This window comes from Peromyscus californicus, unplaced genomic scaffold (assembly GCF_007827085.1).
Source record: "Peromyscus californicus insignis strain IS unplaced genomic scaffold, ASM782708v3 Scaffold_7__1_contigs__length_154581171, whole genome shotgun sequence".
NCBI classification, from domain to species: Eukaryota; Metazoa; Chordata; class Mammalia; order Rodentia; family Cricetidae; genus Peromyscus; species Peromyscus californicus.
In genome coordinates, this window is record NW_026294595.1 from 8,101,915 (window position 1) to 8,128,630 (window position 26,716).

The 26,716-nt window shown below is 52.6% G+C and overlaps 1 protein-coding gene across 1 annotated transcript in view; it reads right to left on the reverse strand.

Annotated features, from left to right (window-relative positions):
• The window catches only part of Ncs1 (neuronal calcium sensor 1), a 53,505-nt gene extending 39,729 nt beyond the window's left edge, over positions 1 to 13,776 (reverse strand). The window contains exon 1 of the mRNA XM_052722858.1: positions 13,603 to 13,776. Within this exon, the coding sequence (XP_052578818.1) occupies positions 13,603 to 13,666 (64 nt within the window). The 5' untranslated portion in view covers positions 13,667 to 13,776. The remainder of the gene's footprint in view (positions 1 to 13,602) is intronic.
• Positions 13,777 to 26,716: the final 12,940 nt, after the last annotated feature.

Sequence of the window (26,716 nt, forward strand, 5' to 3'; positions counted from 1 at the left end):
CCCTCCTGTCCCACAGCCCACCTTTCCACTCCAGTTCATGCCTTCCTGATCCCTTCCCTCCGTCCTGGGATGGGCACACACCGGGCTAGTCACCATCCGCAGCTCAGGCATGCCTGATCAGTCACGGTTGCTAATATCACAACCCATGGAGCAAAGAAGCCCAGAAAAGGAGTAGGGGGAGGGCGGTGAGGGATTCCCATTGCAGAACAGAGGAGAGGGGAGAAATGAGACACCACCCCCCCAAAGAAGGATGCAAGGCCCCCACCCAGGGGATAACTAGCCAAACTGGCCGAGACATTGTTGGGGAGGGAAGCAGCCCCGCCTTTAGCCAGCTCCTCCCACTCCTCCCCTCCTGCCCAGGACTCAGTGACTCTGCTCTAGAAACCCCTGAGCTCCAGCTCCAGCAGAGACCCAGGAAAGTTCTGGGGCATGAATTCCAAGGCATCTTGCCAGGAGGGTTGGAATACACACAGTTCCAGGCAAACAATGTGCTCAAGTGCTGCTTCTGGAGCTGGCCCTTTAAGAGCCAGGGTAGGGGCGTGGCCTGACCTGCTCACCAAACAGGAGGCACCCTAGTGACTCAACCTTGTGCTGGTAGTGAAGAAGAACTGGAGGACCCGAGCTGGCTGAGCAGGAGGGTGGCTGCTGTCAGGCACCAGTCAAAGTGACGGGTACAGAGGCACAGGTAGAGAGAACATGACAGAGTCCAGAAGGCACCGGAAGTCAGGCTGTGACCTTGACCACAGCATCTGCTGGTCCCTTATCTCCTAGGCTAGAGTATCCCCAGCTACTTTACATCCTGTTTCCCAAGCTGCTTCTCAATGGGGGGGGGGGGGGGGGCGGGGGTTGGGGGGCTAGCCACTGTGCACCAAGCTCAGCAGGCACCTCCCGGGGCAGAGACCACCGTCCCTCCTTCTGTGGATAAGAACCCGAAGCTCGGGAGACTGGGGATGTTAGTAGAGTGCTGGCCTAGATGTGCAAGGTCCTGGATTAGGTCCCCAGCACTTCGGAGGCACGAGGATCAGAGGTTCAAGGTCATCCTCAGCTACACAGGGAGTTTGAAGCCAACCTGGGCTACATGAGATGCTGTCAAGAAAGGAAGGAAGGAGGGAGGGAGAGAAGGAAGGAAGTGAAAAAGAAGGCTTCAGGAGACGGCTCAATTGGTGGAAGTGTTTGCCCCGGAAGTATGAGGACCTGGCTTCAGACCCCCAGTAAAAAGTGTGGTGGGTGTGTCTATAATCCCAACGCTGGGGAGAAGCATCAAGGGCCCTTGGGGCTCACTGGCCAGTCTAGCAAATCGGTGAGCAAATAAGTTAGCCGGGCGGTAGTGGCACACGCCTTTAATCCCAGCACTCGGGAGGCAGAGGCAGGCAGAGCAGAGCGAGATCCAGGAAAGGTACAAAGCTACACAGAGAAACTCTGCCTCGAAAAACCAAAATAAATAAATAAATAAATAAATAAATAAATAAATAAATAAATAAATAAATAAATAAGTAAGTAAGTAAGTAAGTAAGTAAGTAAGTAAGTAAGTTAGGGAGCAACTGAGAAAACACCCAGCCTGCACCTGTGGTTTCCATATGTACACACACTCACACCTGCAAAGTTCAGAGGCAGATGTAGCGGGGCTTGTCTCCATCCTGGCGGCTCACCCTCTCACCTGTCCAGTTTGGAGTGTTTGGTGGGTGCAGCACAGAACTCCAGCCACCAGCGTCTGCCTCCTCCCAAGCCACCTCCTGGCTACAGGCCCTCAGCGTAGCCCAGTCCCGATGCTTTCATACCAGAAGCCGCTGCTAGGCAAACCTTCTGGCCCAAGTCTACCCTGCCTCCTACTCCTCAAGGAATGCACGAGACAGGAGCTGAACTGAGACATCACCTAAGCCTCCCGGGGCGCCGAGGCAGGTAGGTCCCCATTACACCAACAGCTTGTTTTGACATTTAAACCAGACTCACTTCTGTTTCTTCACCAGATTATGAGTGACATGTAGGCCAGAGAACCAACTGTCAATGCCGGCTTGTGTCAGCACCACAGGGTAAACTGAGGCAGATAGTCTATAACCACTTTCTCGACCAGGAAATGAGAAACAAAGAGGCAGTCCCAGGAACCCTTCAGCCAGCTGGGCCTCCCCCTGGGCCCAGGGTCCCCTGCCTTCCTTCCAAAGTTGCAGGGCATCCTTCCCAGAACGCCCTAGGGCACTGTCAGTGGCACCCTCAGCTCCTCCAATGCAGGGAAACAGGCATCCCAGCCAGAGCCCCTAAAGCAGGAGCCTCTATTTTTTGATGGCTGCTGCTAGTTTTAATTAAGATCATGTTCCCCTTGAGCCCAGCAAGGGCCCCATGACAAGCAGTCAGAAGATAATAGTGACCCTGCCTGGTTGGCTGTGTGGGCTACAGAGCCCCAGAGGGTTCTGGGACCATGGCAAGAAGCCCAGTGCCCAGGAGCACAGGCTTTGAGCAGGCCCAGCTCCCTGTTTGCACAGTGCACACCATGTATTTTTGAACAGAAGGAAAGCATTTGCCTCCCCCCACGGTGCCAAAAATAGCCCCATCTCCTGCTCTGAAGGGGAGCTGTAGTTCCTACCAAGAGGCAGGTGCAGGAGGGCGGGAAGGAGGGATGAGTGGCTGGCTGTCTCCCCAGCCACAGGGGACTGTGGTCTCCGCTAGGCCTAATCTGCTAAAGCCCTGGAGCCCCCAGACCCAGAAGGGTCCCAGGAGAAAGGAGCAAGCACAAGTCGGGGTAGTGAGGCAGGCTCAAGATGGATTGGAAGAAGCCTGGCCCATCCATGGGCTGTTTACTTCCGTCTTGGCTTTTCTATTCATCTCCACAAATGTGTTGTGGGGCGGGGAGGGACAGACAGACCTGAGCCTGCAAAGAGCATCACCTTCAGCCTCATGGCTCAGAGCCAAGTGCAGGAGAGTTAAACACACTGTCACCACCCCATCCAAGATAGACACCGGCAGGTAGGGCCGCTGGGCCTCGGTGCCAGCTGTGAGTGCTGAGGATGGGTCAATGGGCCTACTCCTCTGAGCATCAGAAGCACGGTTCAAAGTTCATCTACCCACACTGTATGGAGCCTGCAAGGGGCGTGGCTCCCTCCATGGATGTGTGAAGCCACCAGGACACAGTAGGAGAGAGTGTCAGGCCCCTCACTAGGGTCTTCACATCCACCCTTCTAGGCAGGGTTCAGTCACTTAGCCCATTTCACAGATTGCTCCTGGGCTCTGCAGGAGAGGGCTGAGCTGATTTGCCCAGTAGGAATTGGGAGAAAGATTTGAAGCTGGCCTTGGGGGAGGGAATCCCTGACAACAGACAGCAGGCAGACCTCATGGCTCCATGCCCCTCCCTCCCCAAGATGCACAGAAGAGCAGGCTGAGGGGCAGAGGAAGTAAGGGCCTGGTGTGTGCTTCCAAGTCCAAACCATTTTCTGGTTCCCACAGCAACTCTTGGTTAAAAAATAATAACAATGAAAGAAAACTGGAAAAAGAGGCCACTGTCCCCAAAAGGCCAGAGCTGTGGGGGGACCTGGGCAGCTGTGGCCCCAGGCTGGAGTGAGAGAACAGTGGCACCCTATGCTGAAACCTGGAGCCCCAAATAAAGAAAGCAAAGTGTGCTATTTCTGCCCGGGTTAAACATTCCTCAGAGTCACATTCCTCCACTCGCTGGAATCCAGAACACAGGGGCTCTGAGTCCACCAGCTCCTGGGCCACTGTGGGAAGCCAGGAGTGTCAGAGCCAGCCCTTTCCCAGGCCCCCAACCTGTGCTCCTCAAACCACGAGAGCCTCCCACCCCGCAAAGCAGAATAATCGATCTCCTCAGAGCTGAGATACATGACATCACACCATACAGACAAAAGGACAGACAGGAAGGCAGAGACTGTCTGAGAAGGGTGTCTAGATACAAGGCCTTGGCTGGACCCAGCCCCCCACCCCCGGCAATTCCCAGGGACCACTGGCTAGCAGTGCCGGCCAAGTGGGATCAAAGGAAAAGGCCCAGAAAGAAAGGTCTGGAAAGCTTATGGGGACAATGGAAGCCATATCTGCCTGCCTGCCTGCCTGTGCCTATCTGTGCCTGCCTGCCTCTGCCTGCCTGCCTGTGCCTGCCTGTGCCTGCCTGCCTCTACCTGCCTGCCTCTGCCTGCCTGCCTGCCTGTGCCTGCCTGCCTGTGCCTCCCTGTGCCTCCCTGTGCCTGCCTCTGCCTGCCTGCCTCTACCTGCCTGCCTGTGACTGCCTGCCTGTGCCTGCCTGCCTGTGCCTGCCTGCCTGCCTATGCCTGCCTGTGCCTGCCTGCCTGTGCCTGCCTGCCTGTGCCTGCCTGCCTGTGCCTGCCTGTGCCTGTGCCTGTCTGTACCTGCCTGTGCCTGTCTGCCTCTGCCTGCCTGCCTCTGCCTGCCTGTGCCTGCCTGCCTGCTCATGCCTGCCTGCCCGTGCCTGCCCGTGCCTGCCTGCCTGCCTGTGCCTGTGCCTGCCCCATAGCAGCTGTACAGCTACCAAAAACCACAAGACATGGTCTAAGCCTTAAGGAGCTGACGGTCACTGGAGACTCTATGTCACTGTGTTCCTGAATCCACACACATCCATGAGGACTGGGTCTCCTCCTTTATCCAAAGACATCCTAAAGCAGCTAGGCTGTGCCAAGCACTGGGTAGGGCATCACTCAAGGGTACTCTGGGTCCCATCTCACCCTTGGGTATCTCATCTCCCAGCCCCAGCCTGCCATAAAAGCAGGAACAGGGGCTGGGGAGACAGCTCAGTCAGTCAAGTGCCTGCTAGAGGACCTGAGAGCCAGCACCTGTAAGAGCTGGGGAAGCTGAATCTCAACTACAGTTGAGGAGAGCGCAGATCCCTGGAGCTCACTGGCCAGCCAGCCTAACCAATCAGTGAGCTCCCAGCTCGGTGAGAGATCCTGACTCAAAAGATAGGGTGGAAGATACATGACAACAGTCTCTGGCCTCCACACACATGCACGCATCGTCAGCGCACACACACACACACACACACACACACACACACACACACACACGGGTAGTGCAAATATTGGAAAATGGGGAACACTACTCTCAAGCTCAGAGGCTGGGGGGCCTCCATGAGATCCCAGAGCCAGGCACATTATCTTCATCTGCCTCCCTTCGGGTGGGATGTTGGAAGAGATCAACAGTCCCCTGCACACTCCTGACCACGCTCACCAGACACCTCCAGTGCTTCCGATAAGATCGCCCTCCCACGGGGCCTCACCTCTGCCTCCTTCCTGCAGAGCCAAGGCAGAAGTTGCTCAAACATCCATGGGAGGCAAGACATCCTACTCACTGCCTGGCCTCACACCCACCCCACAATACAGAACACTCGGCCAGTGTCCAACACTCCAGGGATGGGCGCTCACTACCCTGTGCTCAGAGATCATGATGGAAAGGACCTGGTTTTGGTCACACAGGGATGGGATGGGATGAGATGAGCCTGAGCCCCAAGACTGATGCTAACTGGCTAAAAGACCTTGGTATGCCCCTGGGCCTGCCTGGGCTTGTTTCCCACTTTCTGTAAAATGGGCATCAGTCCTCATTCTCAGCCATGGGGAGAGGGGGACAACTGTAATAGGTGACATTGCTCCCTGTCAACACTCCTGTCACCAAGCTCTTCCCTAATACATCAGTCCCCATTACATCATTCATCCCAGGGGCACTCCCTCATGTCCACCAGCAGGAAGACTCCAATGACAACCAGGAAAAGGCAGCCATAGTTCCCAGTCCCAGAGCCACTGGCTGAGGTGGCCTCTGGCCGATGTGAGGTCTCCCTCTCCAGCCACTACCCCCAGATCCATCTGCATTTACAACCTGCAAAGAGCTACCCCCCAATATACACACCCAGACACGATGTGTATTCATGCACAGACTGAGATGGCTCACCCACTCCTGACACATGGCATGACCTTGTCACACTCAGAATATGCACACGTGAGTCAGAGCTAGCACATGTGACCCTCAGCCCCTATCCAGCCTGCAACACTCACACAGACACCCACGCATGCTCACACTTAACCCACACAGCCCCACAGAGCCTTCTCAGAGCTTTCCACTAACATGGACTGGGTGTTAAGTACTCAGTCCCAGGGTTGGATGGCACCAGGTTCAAACTTGCCCAAACTATAGCCACAGGTTGGTTCTTGTCATGTCCCTAACCTACCCCGAAACTTCCCTGTCTTTATCTTCGAGAGGGACATACAGAGCTCCCAGGAGGAGTGGATGATGAATGCTCCTGAGCATTGAGCACGGTCCTGGGCCACAGGAACACGCATCATATGGGTCTCTCACTGCCACCATAGATTCTAGCCATCTGCTGCTTTCAGATTCTCCACCATCCTTGGTGAACAAAGGGGGGAGGGGCTAAGAAGAGCTGATAAACCCAACACTACACTCCCAACCCCACCATCCCTGCACTATTGGGGAGTTACCATCTCAACTCCCAGATGAGGATACTGAGACGTTAAGAACCCAGAACAGGGCTTAGAGGCTAAGAGCACGTATTTCTCTTGCAGAAGACCCAGGTTTGGTTCCCAGTATTCATATCAGGCAGCTCACATTGCTGTAGCTTCAGTTCTAAGGGATTCAATGCCCTCTTCTGGCCTCTGAAGATATCTACACACACACACAAACACACACACACACACACACACACACACACACACACACACACACACACACACACTCCTTCAGTGACAGGCACAGAACGCTCCTTTCGATTAACATTGGGTTTTTCCTTGTAGAACTTCTCAGAACGAAGCACAGCAGATGCCTTCAGTGAAGTAGCAAAGACACACCTACCAAACCCCAACACATTCTGGCAAAAAGAAGGTGTCCTGGCAAGAGTGCAGGGCCCACGGTCTCTCACACTTACTGTGCAGTCTTGAGAGAGGTACTGAGAAATCAGGGCTCATAATTCTGTTGGTAGAGTGTCTGATTAGCATGTGCAAACCCTTGGGTTCCATCCCCAGCACTACATAAACAGGGCGGGCTGGTGCTTGCTGTAATCATAGCCTTTGGGGAGGGAGCCAGGAGGATTAGAAGTTCAAGCACATCCTCGTCTACATGAGACTGTCTCAAAAACTAACCAAGATGGATGGATGGATGGATGGATATTTGTACAAGTCTCTCCTTAAAGATAAACAATCCAAAATGAGATTATGGAGTTAAAGCCATGGTACATTTTGAAAGGCTTTTTTTTTTTTTTTTTTTTTTGAGCAAAGTCTCCCTGTGCATTCTGGGCTGACTCTGAAGTCTCACTTCCCTCCTTCCATCTCTGGAGTGTTCTAGAATTACAGCATGCACCTCCACACTGGCTTAAAAGGCTTTTGGTTCAAACTGGATGATGTGCTTTCCAGAAGGGCGCTCTAACCACCTTTTCGGCAACAGAGGGGGCGCGCGCGCGGGCCACCTTGCTGCATTCTCACCAGCACTGGCTGTCACTGTTGGACTCCGCGGCTGCCAATCTCAGGGGAAGAAAAGAGGAAGTTCGCGGTCTCAAGTTCATCTCCTTCATTACTGTTAAATAGAGCTGAATCTTTGATCTGGAAGACTCCCGGGGCCATGTGGTTGAAGGCCCTGGTGTATGTGTACCTACATGCATGCATACTCATGTGTGTGTTCATGCAGGTTCACTAGGCAAGGACTCTAACAACTGAGTCACACCCCCAGCCCATGTATAAAGACTCAAAACAAATATTCATCGCAACTCTACAATGGGGTAGAAGCAATTTAGCTGTCTAGTAACAGAGGATTAAATAGACACATGTTGCATGCATATGTTGCAACATTAAAAACAAGCAAACAAACAAAATTGATTTAGGCCCGTGGGAGAGCTGAATGGGTAAAAGCTCTTCTCCCTGGACTGGAGACCTGAGTTCAATCCCAGAACCCACATGGCGGAAAAAGAGAACTGACTCCCAATTTGTCCTCTGACCTAAACACACACACACACACACACACACACACACACACACACACACACACACACACACAGGCACATACACACACCACATAGGCACACAAAATTAATAATGGAATTAACAAAAAATTAAAGTTAGAAATTAAAAGTAGACAACCCCAAAGCCATAGAATGGTGAAGATTGACTATGGAGTCCCTCTGAAGTCCCCCTGGACTCTGTCAGACCACCCCAGTGACACCCCGAGTTCATTGCCATGATCTCCCTTGGTCCCTATTACTGCCTCCTTCATTTTTTGGACTATAGCCAAGAATGCTCTTTCCAAACCTAACCTCACAGTGCCCCCCAACTCTGTCACCTCCCTTCCACGGCTCCCCACCTATCTTGGAAAATATCCAAGTTCCTGTCTATGACCTGAGGGTGACTCTAGTGAGGCCCACTCACTCCCAGTGTCCCCACAGCCTGTGCCACAAGGTCCTCAAACCTTGACCTGGAGCAGGGGGCACTCAATCCTGAGGTGGTATGGGCTGCCAGGACAAGGACCTGCAGAGACACCTGGGGTTGGGAGAGATGTCTGGGGAGGGGACAGGAGGAGCCAGTCACATGTCACGTACAGAAGTGAGTGACAGGGACAGGGAAGAGCCCAGGTTTCATGGCCCAAGTCCGACACTGACCAGATGCATACACCCGCAGTCTGCGGAGAACCGTAACTGGAGATTGCCCGGGGAAGCACTGGACCAGGTACCACACTATCTCCTCCATGTACCCCGACTCCTCCTCAACTTACCATGAAGCTCATTTTCCAGAGAAGGAAGGAGGGTCTCCTCTTACCACAGGAAATGACTAGAACCTCTCAATATTTAGGTTACTGAGCCCTAATCCTGCCCCGGGACCCTGCTTCCTGGAGGCTCCATGCCCTTTCTGGCCCTCAAAGCATTGTCTTTTCCTGTGGAACCATGCAGCCATGCAGACGGGGTCACAGCCAAATACACTGGGGCCCAGAGAAGGTATGTGGCTAACTCAAGGCCACAGAGCCTGTGGGGGACCTCGCCTACTCTCTGCAGAGCTGGACTGTCCTATTAAGTACCCACCTCAGCACTGAGTCTCACCTAAGTCTCTCCTGCTGCTTTGTCCCACCCCAGTGAAGGGAGGAAGGGGGCCAGGGACAACAGAAAGCCCTTTCTCTGGTCCTTCCCTCTCCTGGGCAGGGATGACCTGCCCACCACATCCCCATGGCCATCACTCCAGTTCTGGAAATTGTCCCAAGATGTATGGCAGAGACTGCCTCCCCGGCGGCTTCTCTCTGACCCATAAGAGTTGGGTAGAGGTAACCGAGCAGGGAGCACCCTTTCTCCTATACAGCAGACTTCTCTGGGTCCCTGGACAGCCCCAAACCAGAAACCCAAGAGTCCAGCTGTAACTCCCTGCCCCTCTCAGCCTGACCCCAGCCAGACCCTCCATCCCAGGCCTTCATGGTGTCCACTGCTGCACAGCCATGGAGCACACTCATCCCCTCTCTTCCCTAATCTGCTATGTGCTAGAAACAGCCGGGATATCCGGGAAGAAGCAGAAGAGGCTCAAGGTTGGCAGGCAAGGTCAAGGCCAAGCTGAAACTGACCAAGTGACAAGAAGTGACCTCTCCTCCCCCAACTCCTGAACGGGGAGGAGCCAGCGCTAGTGTGGAATGGGGAGAGACCATGGAAGATAAAGACATCTCTGCCCCTGGCACGCACTGAGACCAGAACAAAGGATTCGGGTGCCTCCTGGCCAGTTTCCACTGGAGGCAGGACCTGTGTCTCCCGTTCCTTCTTATCCGTGTGCCCAGCAGAGTGGACACTCAGTGAATGGCAGACTGGGGCAGTTCCATCATGACCAAGTAAGGTGGTAGGATGCCATGTAAAAGCAAGGCCCTACTGGGCTCAGGGAAAATAGCTCAGCACTCACTCCATCCTGAGTGGCTTTGCTAGGCACACAGACTGGGACCGCAGGAAGAGCTGTCTGCAGAGATGAAACCCATGAACAAAAGACTTAAGGCTGGTTCATGACGAAGCTGAGGCTGGGGCTCATTGATAGAGTCCTTGATTATCACGTGTGAGGCCCTGGGTTCTATCCCAGCAACGGAGGAGGAGAAGAGGGTGTGAATAATAATGCATTCAAAGCAATAGCGACATGTTTGGGAATAGTCACTAGCTACTTACTCCACTGGCCACATTTACACCCCTGCTCACTTCCTACTATCAAGACCATACCCATTTTGCAGAGGAGAAAAGCAAGGCTCAGCTAGGATATATCCCTCAGCTTGAATATATAGGGATGCAATCGCCTCATCAATCAGCTCAAAGAGAGTGAGGCAGACCACCCAGAACCCCTACTGCTGCTCATGCCAGTCTGTGAGTCCTGCCTGGGGCGGGGGGCAGAGGCAGAAGGGTCTCCCCCTCTGCTAACCTGCTGCCCTTGGAGATGGAGGAAATTGCAGTGAAGGTGAGCACAAACCATGTCAGCAAATAGTCTCTCTGCACAGGAAGAACACGGGAAGTTCCAGGGCATTAGCAGAAAAGATGCTCATGTTCAGGCAGGCTGAAGTCAGATGTATTGTCAAGTCCTCATGGAGCCTTCAGCCCTTCCCCTGCTTACACACACACACACACACACACACACACACACACACACACACACACACCCCACACCACAAACTGTAGTCGATCCACACCACCCAGGATGGTACCCAGCATAGACTCAGGCGGGACCATTGGGCCCCCAGTGGTACAGGATTATCAGAGACCCACAGCATCAGTCAGAGCTATGGTTCTTCGTCTCCCCAGGACCAAGAACCAAAATCAATACATGATTATCTTGCTCTTATTCCATGTGTTGGTTTGTGTGTGTGTGTGTGTGTGTGTGTGTGTGTGTGTGTGTGTGTGTGTGTGTGTGCGTAGATGCACTCTACCCTTGTGAATGCAGATGGAGGCCGGAGGTCAATGCTAGTGTCTTCTCCTATGGCTCTCCACATTATTTTGCTTTTAAAGGTTTCTATTTTTATTTATGTGTGGGGGAGAGGGGTTGTGCATGTGAGTGCAGAGCCCATAGAGACTTTGGCTTACACTGAGCTTGAATTACAGACAGTTGTGAGCCACAGACATGGGTGCTGGGAATCGAACTCTGGTCTTTAAGAAATAGCGGTGCTCATTCTTAGCACTAAGCTATAATCCCAACCCCTCCACCTTATTGTTTGAGGCAGTGTCTCTCAATGAACCCAGAGCTCACCATTTCAGCTAGACTGGTTGGCCAGTGAGCTCCCAGGACCCCTCTGTGTCTGCCTCCCAGCTACAGACATGAGGCACCGTGTCCGGCTCTTTCATAAGTGGGTACTGGGGATGTGAACTCAGATCCTCATGCTTGCTCTGGGCCATCTCTCTGGCCTCAGGACTCACACTTTTAAGGATTCAATCCCAGAGCTCAGCCCAGACCTAAGGGAAGAGCTGCCCAGGTACCAGGGACTTTGCACACTCTTCAGGAGATGGTGACATTTGGGATTCCTTCCTGGATGATGCTTCTCTTGACCCCCTTACTCAGAATTCCCCCAGAAGAAGGAGTAGACATTGCCAACACCTCATGAGAAAGAAAAAGTACGAGTGGGACCTGCCACAGGCTGCAGGCACTCTCTGCTTTACCTGAAGAGATGAGTTTACTTCCACAAAGATCTGCAGACCTATTAAGTGCCCACACTGGGAGAGGTGGCTGTTGGTCACACAAAGGCCTGCCTGGGGGGAGCCGGCTTCCACAGGGAGACAGTTCAGAGGCAAGTGAATCCCCCTACCCCTAATAAGGTCTTAGTGGAGGAAGAGCGCCCTGACCAAAACTGTTCTACATCACAAAAGCTCAGCAGAGTACCACTAAGCCCAAGCTTGACAGAGTTTTGCTGGCCCCATTCTCCTCAAGTTGATGGGCAGTCCTACAGAGATGGAGCTGGCAAAGGATCTTGACCCGTCTGGGTCTTCTGAATCCAGACTCCACCAGCATGGACCAGCATGGGCCAGCACGGGAAAGAGAAGCACAGAAGGGCTCTTTCCTATAAGCCTGAGGTCTCTCCCTGAAAAGGCATACCCAGGTGCCGTTCCCAGTGCTGTGACAGGCTAGGTGTACCACCTCGCTTCTCTCAGCCCGTTTCCTGTGAACAGCTGTAGTGCCTAGAACATTCCAAGTTGTTGGTGTACAGTTATGCTAAGGACGAAGCTAATGGTGCATGACACACTCAATAAGCAGGACACTGACTTCACATGCCTCCAGCCTTCCTACCATGGAGACAGCCTGGTACACCACAAACCATTTCTGGAGAAGTTCATGGAGCTCTCTGCCCTCCCCAGACCCTGGGGTCCCGGGGTGTCCCACCCACAAACTAACTGCTAAGGACTGTGGGCCACACCTTGGAGGGTCCAGTCAACCTCATAAACAGTAACACGCTAGAAAAGGCCACCCACCCACTCTGGAAAGAGAGAGTGGGAGGCTTGGGCTGGGAGGGACACATCCCCAGGAACAGTTCCTGGATGTGACCACCCTGATGCCCAATTCCTCAGGCTGGGGCCAGGAGAGCACAATCAGTAAGGCCCCCTTTGTTCTAAGTCTATGGAGAGAGAGGAGCATGGGGCTAAGGCACTGGATTGGCCAAGACCTGCAAACGTGCCCCCTGGAAGACCGATATGGGGGGGGTGGGGGAGAGCAGAGGCCATGCACTGGACTAGAGCCTCCATCTACACCCAGCTGCCAGTCAATTGCCTGTCTTTCCGGGTGATGCAGAGATGGCTAAATCAAAGCTGCCGAGGACCCACTTCGGGGGTTCCACCCCAAGACCAGGCCACTGCTGCCTTGCAAGTCAAAGAGCCTGGCAGAGGCCCTTCCACACACTCATCCATCTCCTGCTTCCCAAAGTAAAAGAGGGTGGTCAGAACCTATAGCAGTGAACCCTAGGTGAGCAGGGCCACCCTGGAGAGGCTGCTAGGAGGGGACACCTGGTGAGGAGACACTGGAGATGCAGAGACAGGAGATCTGTGAAGTTGGGCAAGTGGAGAGCCACACCTGGGAGTGATCTAGAGGACTGTGGAACGGGACAGACCTTCCTTTATCCGTCAGCTCCGGCTGTAGAAACCCATTTCCTGGTGCGGCAAACAGACAGGAGCAAGGAAAAGAGGGCACGGAGAATACATCCAAGAGGGCGCCCAGGACCCTTGGACCCTGCCGTCACTGCCTGAGCGCTCTACCCGTCTCGCCACCCCTCTCCTTCCCAACACACAGTCACATTTGCCAGGGAGGGGGCGACAGGCCAACCTCGCAGCGGCAAGAGCCGCAGCATCATCATTAGGCATGAATCACCCACCCACCCCGCTCCAAGCAGCAGAGCCACACTACGCCCGGGCGCCCCCTCCCGGGACCACCACCCCCCCGCCCTGGCACAGTCGGAGCCCTTAGAACTGGAGGGGGGCCGCGGGTGGGCTGGGGATGCCCTGAGGACCTGGGATGGTCCCCAGCGCACGCTGACAGGCGACATCCTGCCAGGGCCGGGGGCGGGGGCGCGGGTAGAACAATGGGCCAGGTGCGGGGCAGGGGCGCGGCCGGGAAGGGCGGAGGGAAGGTCGTGGCTCGACGGGGGATCGGGGATCGGGGATCGGGGCTCACTCACAGTAGGTTTTTCTGGTCAGCTCCTCCACAACTTCAGGCTTCAACTTGCTGTTGGATTTCCCCATGCTCGGCGGCCGCGGCCCCCGCTCCCCGGGCCGGACCCGCTTGGGGCGCCCAGCGGGAGCGGCTGGGTCGGGCCGGGGCGCGCGGAGGCCGGCAGGCCGGAGTGGGCCGGGCCGGGGCCGCGCCTTTGTCTGGCTGTGCCCGCGCGTCCCGTGCGCGGGACTCCGGCGGGCTGCGCGACCGCGGCTGGCTGCTCGAGGGCCCTCGGGGACCGGGCGGCGAGGGCCAGGCCTTGGCGGGGCAGGCGGCCACGGCGCGGAGTTGCGCGGGGCTGGGCGCCGCAGCCGCCGGCGCTCGGTAGCCGCGGTCGTCCCTGGTTACTGGGCTGCGCAGCACATGCTCGCTGCCGCTGCGCCGCCGCCGCCCCTGCGCTCCCCGCCTCCCGCCCGCACCGGCGCGCCAGGGGTGGACTCGGAGCCGCCACTCAGCGCCCGGCGCCACCTCCCTCCCAGCACCCGCCGGGCGCGCACCCTGCGTGGAGGCGCCCCCTTTCCTGTTGGCTCTCCCGGGATGCCCGAGAGGTCGCCGCGCCACCCCCTCCGCGGATCCATCCCCCCCCTCTCCGCGGCGGCGTGGGCGGGGAGGGCCCGGAAAATCGGACGTGAACGAGGCCAAGTCCCTGCCCGGCACAATTCATTCATTCCACTTTGATGTGTTGGGCGCTGGGGACACGGTGGCCAACCGGGCAGGCGCGACCACAGGCCTCTCTGGGAGCGTCCTGAAGTGCAGGCTAGCACGGGCTGCAGTGGGAACACTTAGATGAGGCCTTGGGGGAAGTGACCTCTAAGATCAGGTTGAGAAAGGGCTGGGGCATCAACCGAGAAGGGGGTCTGGCCTGGGTGGGAGCGCAGCCTCAGTACCTCGGGCTCCAGGCAAGGGTGGGAACCATCTGAGGCCAGGCAGAAGGGCCAGAGCTTCTGGAGACCAGCCTGGCAAGCCCGCTTTTCCCAAGGACCTGGCCTCTGTCCCGGCGGCCCAGGAGTACTGGCAGTTTAGGCCTTCGCTGTTGTCAGGCATGCTTGGAGAGGACAGGGAGAGCTGAGCCTGCTGGTGGGGTTTCACACCTGGACACTCAGAGGTTGGCACCTAGGAAAGGACTTCAGGGAGAGCCTAGCTGGCCTGCCCTGACCCGCTCCCAAAAAGTCATCGTAATTGAGACCTTTCCCGTCTTTCTGCCCAACACTGTCCGTGGCTCCTTAACAGCTCAGGGAAACTTGGCCCGTTTGGTTCAGTGTGGTTTGTTTCCCCCAAAGCATAAGCCCTCGGGGGCAGAAATAAGTCCTGCTCTCAGAAGGCCCTGAGGGCCAGTGGCAACCTCTGTGAGCCAATCTTGGTAGCAGAGGCCTAGGAGCCCAGCTACCCAGGAAGCGGAGGCAGGAGGATCTCTGATTCACAGCCAGCTTAGATACCATATTAATGCTCTCAGGGAGCGAGCAGGAGAGGGAGGAATGAACGACCCATGGTGGGAGCCTGAGGTCTGGAAAGACCATGGCAGGATGAAGCGGTCCTCTCCTGAGTATCAGGGTTGCAACCACAGACAGAATGTCTTTTTCTCCCACTAAGAGGGTCCAGAAGGCCAAAAACAAACAACAACAACAACAAAAACAAACACACAAACTGGCCAGGGCAATGATACAACCCCACTTCTCCTATATCTCTCCAACCTCAGACAGCCTCTGCTTCTGCCCTGACAGGAGCCCAGGCCAGACCCAGGTCCCAGCTTGCTGCTGTGAAGGGTCCATTTGCTACAGGAAGTAAGCAGGCATGGACCCGGGAAGCTGGCACTGTGCCACAGCTGGGGGAACCTGTCTAGAGGTGGGAGCAGGGTGTCCCAGCCTTGAGGATCAATTCAGAATGGACACCAAGGAAAGGCCACAGAGTGTAGCATGAATCTTAACAGTTCTTATTAATAAGATCAAACCCGAGGCCAGTTATTGGGGTAAATGCTGGTAGATCAGAGAGACAGAACAAGCCACAGCTATCTCACCTTGCCAGTTCCTCAGCTGATCCTGTTCCTCAGACTGGAAGCCTCTGAGTCCTCTTTCAGAATGAATCTCAGCTGAACTGTGTTACTCCAAAGCCTGAAAGCTTAACCAGCCAAACGCTTAACCAGCCAAATGCTTAACCAGCCTAATGCTTAACCAGGCAAATGCTTCTAGTTTCTGGTCCTCATGCATTATAAACCTTTCTGCTTTCTACCACCACTCCCTGGGATTAAAGGCTTGCTTTCTGGGATTAAAGGCATGAGTCACCATGCCTGGCTGTTTCCAATGTGGCCTTGAACTCACAGAGATCCAGAGGGATTTCTGTCTCTGGAATGCTAGGATTAAAGGTGTGTGCTAACATTTTCTAGCCTAATATCTTGTGGCTTTTCTGTTCTCTGACCCCAGATAAGTTTATTAAGGTACACAATATTTTGGGGAACACAATACCACCACAACAGATTGAGGCTCAGACCTGGCCATCCCGGCCTGAGCCTCCTGCTCAGAGGGAAACCATGGACCAGGGTCCAGGGATCAGGCAGCAGAGTTAACAGTTAAAGCCTCACAGAGCTGTGAGTCAGGCCTGTCACCCCATGAAAGGTGGAGGCAGGAGGCTCAGCAGCTCAAGGCCAGCCTTGGCCACACAGTGAATTCAAGGACAGCTTGAGTTATATGAGATTAAAAAAGAATAAAATAAAAAATAAAAGGCCTTACAGAAACCCAGGTGTCCTGCCATGTGTGGGGTGCTGTGCTGAGGATGGGGGACACTGTAAGTAACCAACATAAGAAATGGGCATGTCTTAGCCAGCCCCAGGACAAAAACAAAATCACACTGGTCACAAACACTACGCAAGGAACCAGGAGGACTCTAGGGGACAGAGGGATCAGGGAAGTGCCTGGCTTCTCACACTCATTAACATTGGGCTAATATTGACTGAGCACCTACTATGTGCCCGGCTCCTGAGGATGTTGGCAAAATCCATGCCACAATAGAACTCACAATTTAGTGATCAGAGGACCATAGAAACCGTGAACAATGCACAAACTAGACAATGTGTTCCAAAACCAGGGGAAGGGCACAAGTAAGATGGCTATGTCCGAGCTAAGGCAGGAACAAGGCCAGGTTCTGCGAGTCCCCAGGAAGGAATCTGGCCAACCACCTGAAGCTGGGTGAAGGTGAGGCTAAAGTGAGGCTCTGTGCAGACAGCACAGCTGGAACAAGAGCAGTCTCACGGGGTGGGTGAGGTGGGATGAGAGGTGAATTCATTGTCTGTGGCAGACCGGTAAAATCATCAAAAGGAGCTTATCCTGGCTGGTGGCTGTGGAGGTTCAAGATGCGAAGACTGTAGCTGGTGGTAGCCCTGCTGAAAGGGTCCCAGGCAAGACAAGGAGAGGGGGAGCATGTGCCTCCTCTACCTCCCCTCATGAAAGCCTCCAGACTTTCCGGGTGCCGCGGGACACACCCGTGGTGGTTCCAGCGCGGACACAGCTGGGGCTGGAGGCTGACTGCGGGCTGAAGAGCGGAAGGCCAGCTGGGACCGAGTGGAAGCTGTGTGGAGCGGGGTGCGAACTGAGACAAGAGCTCAGTTGATGAAGCGCTTACCTCGGAAGCCTGAGGACCTGAGTTCAATCTCCACAACCCACATTAAAATATCGGCCATGGGCTGGAGAGACATTCGGTGTGTAAAGCACTTGCCACACAAGTGTGAGGGCAGGAGTTCAGATCTCCGGCACACGTGTAAATGTGAGGCAGGTGTGGCAGCCTACCCGTGACCCCAGTGTTCAGCAAGCAGGCTGGCTAGAGTCATTGAATCCATGAGTTCTAGATGCCTTGACTCTGCCTTAGTAAAATAAAGTGAGCAGTGGCCAAAGAAGACCCCTGATGTCAACCTGTGACCATGCACATGCACACATGGGCACACGCACTCCACACACACGTCCAGAACATGTGTACATACACACACCACACATATGCATGGTGGGGCGGGGGAGCCAGGTGTAGTGGCATGCACATGTAACCCCAGGGCTGGGGAAGGCCAAGACGGGCAGGTCACTGGCCTAGTTGGAGCCCATGTCCCAATGACACACCCTGTCTCAAAAAACAAGGTGGGTGGCTCCTGAGAAACGACACCCGAAGCTGACCTCCGATTGCACATACACATGTGTGTGCCCACCCACAAACCTGTACACACATGCACACTCATTTTTTTAAGCCCCCAATGCTGGCTCACAACCATCCATAACTCCAGTTCTAGGGGATCAGATGCCTTCTTCTGACCTCCAAGGGTACCAGGCACACATATGGAACACATACATACATGCAAGCAAGGCACTCATACACATAACATAATTAAATAAATCTAAAAATTTGAATGTTTAAAAAGCCACCAGTGTGCGCCACAACAGAGGGCAAGGTAGAGGTAGGGGCCAGGTCAGACTCACAAAAGGGAGGCTCAGTCCAGGCGGGCGTGCCGAGTCAAACCTGCCTGCAGACACTGCAGCGGCGGTCAAGAGCTGATGGCTGCCAGGCCAGCGTGGCAGAGGAAGGCATGAAGAACGCTGCCTGGAGCCGGATATGAACTCAGGAGCCTGGGGGACTGGGTACGACTGAGAGACAGAGGCAGCAGGGACAAGGCAACATCTCGACCCGGGCAGCTAAGAGGTGAGGAGCGGGCAGAGCCTAGGCAGGAGACGCAGAGCCTGGCGCTGGAGAGTGAATCTGAGGTCCTGATGGACATGCACAGGGGTGCAGGGATGAGGGCTGAGGTGCTGATGGACATGCACACAGGGGTGCAGGGATGAAGGCTGAGGTGCTGATGGACACACATAGGGGTGCAGGGATGAAGGTTGAGGTGCTGATGGACATGCACAGGGGTGCAGGGATGAAGGCTGAGGTCCTGATGGACACGCACAGGGGTGCGGGACACAGGTGCAGGAGCCATGGGGATATGAACAGGCCTCAGGCTGCAGGTCTAGGTGAGGACATTGTGGTGGAGACAGGGAGTGGCGCCTGAGACAGGGACAAGGGCACCCAGGAAATACAAGCAGATCAGGGAGTCAAGTAAGAGAGACAGCGGGGATCCCGGCAGGGTAGCTGTCCCAGAAGTGACTTGGAAGAGGGGCAGTTGAGAAGGAGGGAGCCCAGCTCCAGTCTTGCAAGGTCACCTGGAGCCCCTGGGCAAGCAGCTGCTGTCCCAAGGGAAGAGGGCCCTTAGGGTGTTATGGGGGTGGTAGGGAATGGGGGAGGGTGGCAACAGCCCAGCACCTGTGAAAAGCAAAATTGCTTGAAGAGCAATTGACTGGGCACAGTGCTAAGAGGACAGTCTCAGGGAGAGAGAGGGGTCAAGGGTCGTCCCACTGAGTGCCCTAGAACAACACATTTTTGGAGTTGAGGCCGTCTGGGGGAACAGGCTTGAAGAAGAGAGTCATGAGCTGAAGCACTGGATCCAAGATGTCTACAAGATATGCAAGTGAGGAGGAGGAGTTTCCTGTTAAAAAGAAAAGCAGGGTTGGGGTGTGTAGCTCAGCGGGTAGAGTACTGCCTGGCAGGTACAGATCCCCGGGTGTGATCCCCAACACTTCACAAACACTTGGGAGGAGTTCAAGACCATCCTGGCTTACATGAGATCCAGAACCCACATAAGGGAGGAAGGAGAGCGTTGTCCTCTGCCCTCCACACTGATTGTGTGGGGCACAAGTTCCCACACACGTACAAACACCTAGAATAAATAAAAACAAAACAAAACAACAAATCATTTGGTTCTATTTCCCCCTCCAAGGCTCAGGGAGCACTGCAGAGGAGAAGGGGTCAGAAGGACGGTGAGAGGCAGACCCGGCTCAGCCGTTGGGAGCACTCACTGCTCTTCCAGAGGACCCCAGCTTGCTTCCACGAACACACATGGCACCTCACAACACTTTGTAACTCCACTTTCAGGAGTTCAGACTCCCTCTTCTGGCTTCCTTGGGAACTGCACACATGTGATGCATGTATACAGATGCAAACACCCACACACATAAAACAAAAATAATTTTTAAAATGTCAGTGTAGACAATAGGAAAGAGAGCCAAGAAATTTTGTCTTATGGGCATGTATATATAAATGAAACTGTCAAAATTAGCTTTTACAAAGATGGAATTGTAGGTTTATTTTTTGGTTTTTCGAGACAGGGTTTCTCCGTGTAGCTTTGGTGCCTTTCCTGGAACTCACTCTGTAGCCCAGGCTGGCCTCGGACTCACAGAGATCCTCCTGCTTCTGCCTCCCAAGCGCTGAGATTAAAGGTGTACACCACCACCAGCCAGCGGTATGTGTTGGTTTGTTTTGTTTTGTTTTGTTTTTGTAATTGTTATTTGTTTTCTAAGACAGGGTCTCACTATGTAGCACGGACTGTCCTGGAACTCACTCTATAAATCAGGTTGAACTTGAACTTACAGAGAACTGACTGCATCTGCCTCTCGTTTAAGGCATGTGCCACTACACCCAGCTAAAAATGTGTATATATTTTATGTGTGCAAGTGTTTGTCCTGCCTGTATGTCTGTGCACCATGCGTTTGTGCCATGTACCTGGTGCTCTTGGAGGTCAGAAGAGGGAATTGGATCCCCTAGGAGTGAGTTGTGAGCCACCGTGTGGGTGCTGGGAACTGAATCCTGGTCCTCTGCAAGAACAGACAGTGCTCTTAACTGCTGAGCCACCTCTCTAGCTGGTCACATCACGTGGCTCCTATGCAAACAGCATGAGAAGGAAGAGGAGGAGGCCCTCCTGAACCACGGGCCCACCTGAGAGCTTGTCCTCTGCCACCCAGACATAGGGAATCAGAATGAGGTGGGCTGTGGCCTGGGAGCATATAAAAGCCCACCCTTGCCCCAACCCTTGCCCTTCAGCAAAGAGAAGGCCTTCCTATTGTTGTATAAGACCATCTGGAGCTGGAAAGATGGCTCAGCGATTCAGAGTACTGGTTGCTCTTCCAGAGGACTTGAGTTCAGTTCCCAGCACAACCACTTGTAACTCTGCATTCAGGGCATCCAATGCCCTCTTCTGGCATGCGTGTGTGCATGCATACACACACACACACACACATACACACACACACACACACACACACACACACACACACACGCACGCACGCACAACAACGATAATAATAACAACGATAAACGACTCTTTAAGAAGTCATCTGGGAGTGGGTGGCAGAAGGCTCTGGCATGGAGGGCTGCTGGGAGGAGGGCAGAGAAGGAGGCTGAAAAACAAGTTAAGAAAACACAGTTAGGGGCTGGGGCGGAGCTCACGTACCTAGCATGCCCAAGGCCCTGGGTTCCATCCCCAGCACTGGAGGAAAACCAGCACAGGACCCACCAGACAGGAAAAGTCAGTCCCACGGCCCAGTGTGGTGATGGCTGCTGACACTAACTATGCAGCACATCCCTCACCAGACCAGAGCTCCCACGCTCTCATGCAAAGAACAGGAGTGACCTTTGAGGAACTGGTGTACCATCCACCAGGATGTGATCACCACGCTTGGTATTGGGGTATTCCTGTAGTGAAAAACCACACTGTGCACCATAAATATACACCATTGCTATGTGTCAATCAAATGTCTTCAAAAGGCATTGCACAAGCCCATAGCAACATGTTAGTGTCCTGAGGGCTGGGGTTGGGCTCAGTGTAGAGAGCTTTGCCCAGCATGTGCCAGGCCCTGGGCCCAACCCATAGCAAGAGACAGTGTCTCACTATGTAGCCCTGATTGGCCAGGAATTTACAATGTGGACCAGGCTGACCTGGAACTCACAGAGATCCACATGCCTCTGCCTCCCGTGTGTTGGGATTAAAGGCGTGTGCCACCAGGCCCAACTACTTTAACTTTTTAAAAATAGAGCTTTATCAGAGTAAGAAAAGGATGAGCCCTTGATAGAACACTGGGGAAAGAACCTTGTGAGTATGTCATCACTGTCAACCTGACTGAAATGGAATCACTGAGGGGACACACCCCTTTCTGGGAGGGCCTTTCCAGAGAGACTTAGCAGAACAGAAGGCCAACCCTGAATGTGAGCAGCACCACCCCATGGGTTGGGCTCCCAGACTGGATACAAAGGATAAAAGAATCCCAGCATGCCCTTCTTTCTTCAGTGCTGGGATTAAAGGTATGTGCCACCATGCCAGGCTTCAATGACTTCTCTACCTAGTTTTTGAGACAGGGTCTCTCACGTAACCTGAAGTGGGCCATTTCCATTATGCTTGGCCTACAGCATTCAGTCCACTGTCTTATCTATCCAGTGCTGAGGTTGGGGGTGTGTGTGCCATGCCCTGATTTTATGTGGGTACTGAGATCCAAACTCAGGTCCTCGTGCTTGCATAGCAACATGCTTCACCCGCAAAGACGTTTCCCCAGTCCCAACAGTGTCTCCATAAACCATGAGCCAAAATAATTCTTCTTCCTTAAGTTGCTTTCTGTCCCTGAAAAGGCAACAGGCCAGAAGCAAGTGCAGATGGAGTCTACACAACCAGAGCTGTCCCTTACAAGTGGCCAAAGAGGCACAAAACAAACTGGAAGAACATGGTGATTATGATGATAGAGGTGTTGGTGGTCATGATGGTGGTGATGGTTATGATGATGGTGGTGGTGACGATGTGGACAGTAGTGATGGTGATGATGATGATGGTGGTCATGATGGTAGTGATGGTTATGATGATGGTGTTGGTGATGATGTGGACAGTAGTGATGGTGAAGATGGTGATGGTGGTGATGTTGTTACTAACAAATTTTAGCAAAGAAGCTTGGTGTGGGCATGCATATACCCCAGAATTCCATTCCTAAGGGAACAGTCTGAGATCTACATGAACATTTGCATTCAAAGGCATTGTTAAAACAGCGTCTATGGCACGAAAATGAGAAGAAGCCTAAGGGCTCGGCTATCCGTTGATACCCTGGAATCCCATCCTGAATAGTAGTCCATCAAGTATGTTACATGTAATTCCATCAACTACAGCCTGACGCAAATCTAGTCAGCTAGAGATCTGCTTACCACACAAGTGCACAAAGCTTCCAGAAGTCTGTAGAATGGTTCCAACTGTGTGAGGGAAAGAAAAAAATCTCTGTACTTCATGACTTCAATTGAGACAAGGTTTCGTGTAGCCCAGGCTAGCCTTAAACTTGCTATGTAGCTGAGGATGACCTTGAACTTCTGATTCTCCTGCCTCTAACTCCCAAGAGTTAAAGATTATAGGCATGTATTATTATGCCCAGTTTTGGATTAAGTAGTTTTAATCATATTGTGTTCTTGTGTTAGTCAGGGCTCTCTAGAGGAACAAAATTTATAGAATGACTATTATATTAATATATAATTAAATATTAGTATTAATATATTATTAATAATTTATATTATATATCAATATATATTAATAGGCTGGATGTCTCAGCTGGTCTTCAGTGTACGCTGAAATCCCAAAGAAGTGGGCTCTAGTGCCAGTGAAGGAGTGGACTTGCCAGTGAGAGCAAGCTTCCTTCTTCCATGTCCTTTCTATAGGCTGCCAGCAGAAGATGTGGCCCAGATTAAAGGTGGATTTCCCATCTCAAAGATTCACATTAGAAGTGGGTCTTCCCACTTCAAATGATTAAGCAAAAATCTCTCACAGAAGAGCCCAACCATTCGGGTTTTAGTTCATTCCAGATGAAGTCAAGTTGACAACCAAGAATGGCCATCGCAGTTCTCCAAATTAGAAACTTCAGAAGTTCGTTCTCTGTAGCTGGAGTTTTCTCTCCGGATCCTGCCAAGTCCTGGCAGTCCCTTAACCCACTTATAAAATAAATACACAGACTCTTACATTATTTAAACTGCTTGGCCATTAGCTCAGGCCTATCATTGTCTAGCTCTTACTCTTATATTTAGCCCATTTCTATTAATCTATACTTTGCCACGTGACTCGTGGCTTACTGGTACCTTACATCTTCCTTGTCCTGGTGGCGGCTCCAGGCAGTCTCCTCCTTCCCTTCCTATTCCCTTAATTCTCCTCTCTGTTAGTCCCGCCTATACTTCCTGTCTGGCTACTGGCCAATCAGTGTTTTAATTATTAACATATTTGCCATACAGAACATCCCACAGCACTTCCCCTTTTCTTTCTTTCTTTTTTTTTTTTTTAAAGGAAGGTTTTAACTTTTACATAGTAAAATTACAGATAACAAAACAATTATCAAGCAAGAATTACAGTTATAATATCTAGTCTATTTATAATAACTAGGCAAAATTAAAGAAGATATACTATCTATCTTATATTTGTGAGTCTAAGGTTTTATATCTAACTTATCTTTTATCCTAACTAAGGAAAATTATAACTAGTCTTCAACTACATCAAACACCTCAGAAGGATATAATATTACCTGAGAAATGGGAGAAGGATGCAGCAACTTTCAGGAGTCTTGCAGGGTAGACAGAGACAGCTGGCAGCCTGGACAGTCATCCAAAGTTCTCTTGTAAAGTTGGGGCATCTGTCTTTAGCCCACAGGGCTAGAGTCTCTCAGTCATTTTTCTCTGTGTCCTGTAGAATGTCTGGCAGTTTCCTCTGCAAAGCAGGGACCTGAAGGACCATTTTGCCAAGCAAAGTTCAATGGTCACCTTTCTATGGGTCCTGCATGTCCAGTCGATCAAGCAGTCCAGGCAAGAACAGTTTCTTGCCCAAATGGCTATTTTTGCCAAGGTGAAGATAAACTCCATATGTGCCTTTGATGCCCATCCTCCTCTCTGAAGTAAATTGGTGCTGCCAGGAGCAGACATGTCTTACTGTTCAGAAAGTTTAAATTTTTAAAAATATTTTAAATGCCATATTCTGTAGGTCTTTGAAGTGTTTGAAGATTACCTATCTATCTGAAATATATCTGTGTATACCTAGTAGACTTAACTAACATGGCTACGAGTCTGACTATCATACAGAACATCCCACAGCAGTTCTCCAATAGGCAATGAACTGTGTCTATGGGAGGCATGTCATGTTGTAGGTGGAAGTTTTCCTGTGCCCTGCCTGGTCCTGCCTTTGGGAACATCTCAAACCAATATTTATTTATTTATTTATCCATCCATTTATCTATTTATTTATTTATGTGCAGGTTTATTTAGCAGTGCTGGGAATCGAACATGGGGCCCCAAACATGCTAGGCAAGCGCTCTCCCACCAATTGCCTGTACTGGCTAGTTTTATGTCAATTTGACACAAGCTGCATTCTTCAGAGAAGAGGGAGCCACAGTTGAAAAAATGTCTCCATAAGATCTGGCTGTAGGCAAGCCTGTAGGGCATTTTCTTAATTAGTGATTCCGTGGGGAGGGCCCAGGCCATTGTGGGCTTGTCCTGGGTTCCACAGGAAAGCAGGCAGAGCAAGCCATGAGGAGCAAGTGAGTAAGCAGCACCCTCCAGGGCCTCTGCCTCAGCTCCTGCCTCCAGTTTCCTGCCCTCACTGCTTTAGATGATGAACTGTTATAAGGAACTGAGTGAAATAAACCCTTTCCTCCTCAAGTTACTTTTGGTCATGGTGTTTCATCACCACAGTAGTAATCCTAACTAGGACACCGCCTTCTTTTTTGCTGCTTTTGTTTTTTGGGATTTTGTTTGTTTGTTTTGTATTGCTTTTCAAGTCAGGGTTTCTCTGTGTAGCTCTGGCTGTCCCGGAACTCACTCTGTAGTCCAGGCTGGCCTCAAACTCACAGAGATCCACCTGCCTCTGTCTCCCGAGTGCTGGGATTAAAGGTGTTGGACAACACACCGCTGGCAACACTGTCTTTGTAATGAGTCACAATGAACATGATCATAATAAAAGCTCAGAGAATTCCTGTAGGAAGAAAACGTGTGTGTGTGTGTGTGTGTGTGTGTGTGTGTGTGTGGTGTGAGTGTGTGTGGTGTGTGTGTGTGAGTGTGTGTGTGTGAGTGTGAGTGTGTGTGGTGTGTGTGTGTGTGGTGTGGTGTGTGTGTGTGTGGTGTGTGTGTGTGTGGTGTGTGTGTGTGTGGTGTATGTGTGTGAGTGTGTGTGGTGTGTGTGTGTGTGGTGTGGTATGTGTGTGTGGTGTGTGTGTGTGTGGTGTGTGTGTGTGGTGTGTGTGTGTGGTGTGTGTGTGTGTGTGTGTGTGTGTGTGTGTGTGTGTGTGGTGTGTGTGTGGTGTGTGTGGTGTATGTGTGTGTGTGTGGTGTGTGTGTGTGTGTGTGGTGTGTGTGGTGTGTGGTGTGTGTGTGGTGTGTGGTGTGTGTGTGGTGTGTGTGTGTGGAGTGTGTGTGTGGTGTGTGTGTGGTGTGTGTATATGGTGTGTAGGTGTGTGTGTGTGGTGTGTGTGTGTGGTGTATGTGTGTGTGTGTGGTGTGTGTGTGTGTGGTATGTGTATGGTGTGTGGTGTGTGTGTGTGTGTGGTGTGTGTGTGTGTGTGTGTGAGGTGTGCATGCACGTGCTGTGCACATGCATGGGAGGTCAGAGATCAACATCAGGTGTCTTTCCCCATTGCTTTCCACTTTATTTTTTGAGGCAGGGTCTCACCCTGAACCTGGAGCTCGCAAATGAGGCCAGGCTGGCCGGCCAGCCGGGTGCACCAGGGGTCCGCCTGTCTCCGTCTCCTCAGCACCAGGGCCACAAATGCACTTTCCTGCAGCTGGCTTTTTATATGGGTGCTGGGGATCTGGACTCGGACTGTCACGCTTGAACAGCAAGCACCCCCCACCTGAGCCGACCTCTCCAGCCCCCAACTTCGTCTTTTTAAACAAGTATTTTTCATACTCGTGTAGCTGCCGAGCACTCCATCCCAGGAGCTAGGTGTGACAATGCACACCCGTCATCCCAGGAGCTAGGTGTGACAATGCACACCCGTCATCCCAGCACCCAGGAGGCAGAGGCCAGCCTGGACTTCATAGCTCTCAAATATAAGTACAATTCAAATGGCCTTTTGAAGACCCAGGTCCAGAGGTAATTAACCTTGGGGGACTCAGGGTCACAGGAATTCTTGGAAGAAAGGAACTGGGCTGCCTCTTCTCAAGTTGAGTGTGACGACACTGACCTTTGACGTGAAGGAGCGCAGTCACTGGCTGTTAGTAGGTACTGTGTAAGCTGC